This window comes from Talpa europaea (assembly GCF_964194135.1).
Source record: "Talpa europaea genome assembly, chromosome: 13".
NCBI classification, from domain to species: Eukaryota; Metazoa; Chordata; class Mammalia; order Eulipotyphla; family Talpidae; genus Talpa; species Talpa europaea.
The window spans coordinates 26702398-26708550 of NC_140080.1; the positions used below are offsets into that span (position 1 = coordinate 26702398).

General features: G+C 48.4%; 1 protein-coding gene across 1 annotated transcript; it reads left to right on the forward strand.

The window, feature by feature from the left end:
• Positions 1-1568: 1568 nt before the first annotated feature.
• IL3 (interleukin 3) lies at positions 1569-3593 on the forward strand (the record flags this gene model as incomplete). The annotated part of the gene is made up of 5 exons (XM_084252606.1): positions 1569-1706; positions 1823-1867; positions 3126-3218; positions 3341-3376; positions 3480-3593. The coding sequence occupies 5 exons, from the start codon at positions 1569-1571 to the stop codon at positions 3591-3593; spliced, it is 426 nt and encodes a 141-aa protein (XP_084108732.1).
• Positions 3594-6153: the final 2560 nt, after the last annotated feature.

The window sequence follows — 6153 nt, forward strand, 5'->3', positions numbered from 1 at the left end:
TGCTCTTTGAGGTTGGAGTGTATCCAGATGCTGGGGTTCCTCCTGGCTCAGGACTGACCTAGGAGTTGCATGCATTCAGATGGGCATTATTCTTACCTCACTGCCATAGTCTTTTCACCTGCCTTATCTGTAGCCACCTCCTGGCACATGTCTTCACCAGATCTTCTCCTGCTCAGAAGCCCAAATACTGAATCCGCCTGCCTGAGCTTCACCTCCTATCCTTCATCTCCCCACCTGACCATATCACACCACACTCTTGACTCCTGGCTTTTCCATCCTGACTCTTTCTTGCCCCTAATTCAGGCTAGTTATCTCAACTCTTGCCCATGTCCCCATCACACTCATCCCTTTACTAACCTCCCCGTCTGGCCCCCAACCCTGGGTCTGTGTTAGGGCCTGACACAACCCATGGGGCAGGGAGACTACCTCTTGCTTGGGAGACTGCACTCTGTACCTCCCACCCTTCCGGTTCCCTTGTTTCCTCTGGCTGCTGCTTCTCTAACCCTTCATGAACTTCCCCATGGTCAGTCCCTGCTCTCCTCAGTGCTCTGAAAATACTTCCCACTGAGCCTGAATCTGCCAAATCCATACTCCAGCCAAGAATGGAATCCAGACCAGCATCAACCAACTTTCTCCTTTCACAACCAGCTATGATCACCAAAGGTCCAGCCTGAAACCAGAATGTTGCTCTCCTCGCTTCCCTTCTCATCCCCCATCAGACATGGCCAATCTACCTCCTAGGCCTCCATAGGCCAAGTTCCTTGCCCTGTCTCCTAAAGACAGCTTCCTCAAGGGCCCTATCCTGAGGTTCCCGAATCCAGCTCCTCTGTGCTCACAGAAGATGTGCCAGGCTCCATCAGCAGCTACGGTCCCACAACACCGGGCACAGTCAGGCTGTGCTACAGTCAGGCCAATATGAAAGTGGGCATCTCATGCCTGAGCACCATCTGACATCCACCAGGAACAGAAAGGATGGAGAAGCTGCCCAAAGCCCATGAGGCCAACCACTGGAAGGTTCCATGATGGTAACTCAGTGTTGGGCGGGGATGTCAAGCATGTGCTTCATAGTATGAACCCAAACTGATGGTGGTTGTTTGATAGGTTGCCAGACACTGTCTGCCCCACCACACAGGAAGGACAAGGTTGTGCCAGGCAACATGGGCACCAGGGATGACATGGCCAAGGGCCACTGGGCAGGAGGTTCAAGGGAGCTCAGAGTCAGGTGGTTCCTCACTTGTCAAAGGGTCCTTCTCAACTGTCTCCACTCTGCCCAGTGGCCAGCCCATCTCGTATCCTCCTTGGAAAGATGAAAAGATATCTGTTGAGTAATTATTTTCCAGGTTTCGCTGCTCTCTAGTACTAGAAAGTGATGAATAAGTCTGTGGTTTTCTATGGAGGTTCCATATGAGATAAAAAAGATTCTTCCGACGCCTTTTCCCCTACTCCGCCCCCCCTCCGACCCATGGGGTGAGTAAACCGCTGCATATAAAAGACAGGAGCCTGTCTTGGACATCTCAGAACGCCACAACAGATCAGAAGAAGGGAGAACGTGTCCTGCCATCCCAAACATGAGCAGCCTCCCCATCCTTAACCTTTTCCTCCTCCTGCTTGGACTCCAAGTGCCTCAGGCGCTAGGGATGCCCACATCTTACTCAGGGACCATCATGGAAATTATCATCACCCTAGAAAGAGCCTTACCTTTACAAGTGAGTAGCTGGGAGACACTTAGCACCGGGCAAGGCAGGATGAGTGGGGACCTCAGGCCAACAGGACTAATGGATCTCTCTCTCTCTCTCTCTCTCTCTCTCTCTCTCTCTCTCAGCCTCCACAGGAATCCTTGAACACAAGTGACAAATATACTCTGCAGGTAAGAGCTCACCCCACACTTGGGCACACCTGGGTCCTGATCCTCCTCCTACCTGTGCAGCCGCAGACATATCACTGTACCTCAGCAACCCTCAGCTTTTGCATCTCTGAACAGGGTTTACAGCAGTTGTCTCATAGGTTGTTTGTGAGAATTAAATGGTGTGTGTGCATAGTTCCCAGGGTAGTGTCTAGTGATTGACAGGTGCCTGGTACATTTCCCCAGCAAGGGCTATAATATGAAAATCATTCCGCAGCTCTAGGTTAACCATACCAAAGGTCTGCAAGCCAGTTTTCAGTGGTGCAGCCAGTGGACTGGCTGACTAAAATTTCCCCCAGGAATATATCTGCTTCCTTCCTTTTCTTAAAAAATTGACTTAGGGGACTCCCCTGGTGGCACAGGTGGTTGAACACAGCTCTATGAAGCTGTCTGCAGCCTCTGCAGTGCTGGTTTGATCCCTGCTGGCCAGCAAGAATCCTTCATGGTGCGGCAGACCTCTCTCCTGTTTCGCCTGCTGCTCCCCTCAGCAGTGTATTTCATCAGTCTGCCTGTTCTGTTCCACTCTGTCTCTGGTGAATCCTCTCACCCTCCCGTGCATCTGGTCTGTACCCTGGTTCTTGTATGCATGAATAAATCTTAAAAACAATTGACTTAGGCTTCCACCCTGATGGACCCCAAAAAAATCACAGTGATTTTTGCCAGTTCCAGTTGGCTTTAGTGTTTGTCTCACCCTGCCTTTATGGCATTTCTTGGGTCAAGCAAGAGACCGGATTGCCCCTGACTGTATGGGGCATTTGCACATTCCTGTTTTGAACACTCACAGTTCATGTGCTGCATTCATATCAATGCTGGGATCTCTGTGATTTTCTTCCTGATTTTAGAAGCCCTTAATTGAGTAAGGCATTAACTCTGATATCTGGCCTCTTAATGTCATTATTCCCCTTGGCCAGCCCTCTGCTTTTTTGGAGAGGGTCTTTTAGGAGATGTTTTTCTTCCTCTTAGTGTTGAAAGATCCACGCAGGCCCTTTATGGAGCTTAGATGTGCCCTGGAAAGAGGAGGCCGTACCCAGAGAATGCATTCATCTCTAGGCCTGTGTGCCTTGGGCAGCCCAGGGACTCACCTGGGGCAAGAGGAACTAGTAGGGGGTTGTCCAAGCATGTCCCTGAAAGTTAACATGGAAAATTGAAGATAACTTCAGTCTGGCCATGGGAAGGACACTCCCCAACCTTGTATGCTTATGCATAGTCTTTGCTCCCCTAGCACAAAGACCTTCTGAAGCCAAACCTGGATGTATTCCTGAAAGCTGCTGAAAACTTCTCCGAGCCTGGATTGAAAATCAAGAAGAATCTTCAGGTGTGTGAACTCGTTGAGGGTTTCTGAGAACCCTGTCAACCCTGCCTCTGGAAAGATGTGTAGCAGAGCCAGCTCCGTTTTCAGTGGAGTCTCTAACTGTCTGCTTTGGGCTCTTCCCACAGGTTTTCTGGCCACGCCTTCCCAACTCCACCTCCACGGTAAGTTGCCCCCAGATGCCCCTGCGGTGCTAACCTGCCCCCACCGCCTGCCATCACTCCTGACTTGGTCTTGTCTAATGTCTTCTTCCTGGTTTCTTTGCAGGAAAACCCCATTGTCATTAAGGATAACTGGAATGATTTTAAGAACAAACTGACTTATTATCTGGATTGTCTTTTAAATTTTCTGAACAAAACTACAAATAACACAGAGCCCTAGAATCCTCAGGGTGACCTCCAGTTCCTTCTCTGGGCCTTCTCACCTCAAGGCCTTGGGAAGCCAGAAACAGAAGAACATCTGAAGACTCTGAGACATCTCTCACACCATCCAGGACTGGAACAATTTCAATTCTCCTGGGGAGGCAGGCATATTGCTAATTATCTAATTTTTACGATGTGCAGGTCCTATTTTGTGATTATGTTCTCATCTTTATCCTATGTATTTATATATGTATGTATTTATTTATTTGTTTATTATTTATTTATTACCTTGTGAAGTGTGAAGTGTATTTATTTTAAAAGAGGACCCATGACCTGCTCCTTCTGAAAAAACTCAGGAAGGGTCCTCAAGAACATGTTCTCTTGTACCTCAGGTTTTACGCTGGATTCTACACATCTGTGAAAATAAACTAGTCTCTGAAAAATGTTTTGTCACCAGTATCTCACTTTGACTCACATCTTAAGTCTCCTGCCTAATGAATTAACAGCCCTCTTTTATCCTTCCCACTGCAGACCTCCCTGCCACCAGATGGGCCCCAGAACCCACACTCTGGCAATCTGTGGTCTATTGGGGAATCAGACTGAATTTTAGAAAATGCAAATGTGACTAGATTAGTCTAACACCAACTTTCCAGTTGTCAGTCTTCTGGGCCTTGTTTATATACTCAGGATAGAAAAAAAAAGTCTGCTTTTACCTATTACTTCTATTTCCTTATTGCCATAGCTACCAGCCACCTCAAACACACACCTCTCAACCTTTAACCACATGGTCACCTCAGCCTTGCAGGCCTGATCCTGACTCGGTATGATGAGTTCCTACTTTAGAGACTTAACTTTATTTTTTTATTTTTTTATTTATTTTTAATTTTTTAATATTTTAATTTTTTAAAAGATTTATTTATTTATACAAGCACTGTTGGTACAGTCAGAAGCGCGGGAGGATGAGAGAATTCACCAGAGCCAGAGCGGGGAGCAGAGCAGGCAGAAGGACCGAAGTACACTGCTGAGGGGAGCAGCAGGCGGCAGGAGAGGTCTGCGCGCCATGTGGGACCCTCGCCAGTGGCAGGGGATCAAACCTGCAGAGGCTGCCGGCAGCTTCTCAGCCCAGCGCTCAACCACCGTGCCACCAGGGGAGGCCCTAGAGACTAACTTTAATACTTCCTCCCTGCCTGTATCCTTCCCAGCACAACCATCCAAGCAAAACCCTGGACTGGGGCCCAGAATCAAGTCAGCTCCAAGTCAGGTTGGGGGCATTTCTAGGCCATGTTAGAGTTACCTAGAGGGAGAGGGTTCATAACTCTCTAACTCATGAGAGGCATGTGGGTGCTCATATCCCCCCTACAGGTTTTGTCAGTTTTATGTCTTTTTTCCTATCCTGCCCAGTCCTTAGTGCCAGGTCTATAAGTTCAGTTGCCACCAGGGGGCAGCAACGCCACATTGTCACCCTCTGTAGGCCTACTACTCAAATCTAAGGTGTCTCACAGAAGATTACCTCAACCAGAAAAAAAATTTTTAACTTAAAAATATTAGAGGAGGGCCTTCTTGGCGGCGCAAGGGGTTAAGCATTGCACTATGAAGCAATCCGCAGCCTCTGCAGCACGAGTTTGATGCCCAGCTGGCCAGGGAGCAACCCACATGGCGCAGTAGACCTCTCCTGACTCTCCCACTGCTCCCCTCAGAAGTGTATTTCATTCAGTCTGCCTGTTCTGTTCCCCACTGTGTCTCTGGTGAATTCTTTCACCCCCCCATTTCTGGACTGTACCCCAACTCTTGTATGCATAAATAAGTCTTAAAAATAATACTACAGGGGCCTCCCTAGTGGTGCAAGGGGTTGGGCACTGCACTGTGAAGCTCTCCACAGCCTCTGCAGCACACTTTCGAACCCCAGCCGGCCGGGGAGCAGCCCATATGGTGCAGAAGACCTCTCCTGTCTCACCTGCTGCTCCCTTCAGCAGCCTATTTCAGTCAACCCACCTGTTCTGTTCCCTGCTCTGTCTCTGGTGAATCCTCTCACCCCCTGCACTTCTGGCTGTATCCCGGTTCTTGATGCATAAATAAATGAATCTTTAAAATATATATATATATATATTATAGCTTTCCATTGGGAGGGAATTATGAGAGAACATGTATGCTGTTTACTGAAGTACATGGAAATACAGAAAAACAGAGTCAAAACAAATTGCCAGGAAAGCAAGTGCCAAAATAGACAACTCAGGAAGCATCACCAATCTCACCCCATGATGTGAATCCTCCTACTTCAGGAAGGTTGTCTGCTCCTCCCAGCCTGGCATCAAACCTACATTTGATGAGTTCAGCAAACCAAAGCTTCCCCTGGCTGAGGCAGGGGGTTGAGGAGACACTAGGTCACAACTTTGGGTCTTACACCACCCTGCACAGGTGGCGGGGCTTATTCTATAGAGTGGTGATGGACAAGTGTGGATCTTGTCAGATATGCTTCTAACAGCAGGCGACAGAAGCAGAGCCTGAGGATCGATCAGGAAATCCTCAGGCAGAAATCAGAAATCAGTGCAGGGAGGGACATCAGGGTGATGGCACTGGGG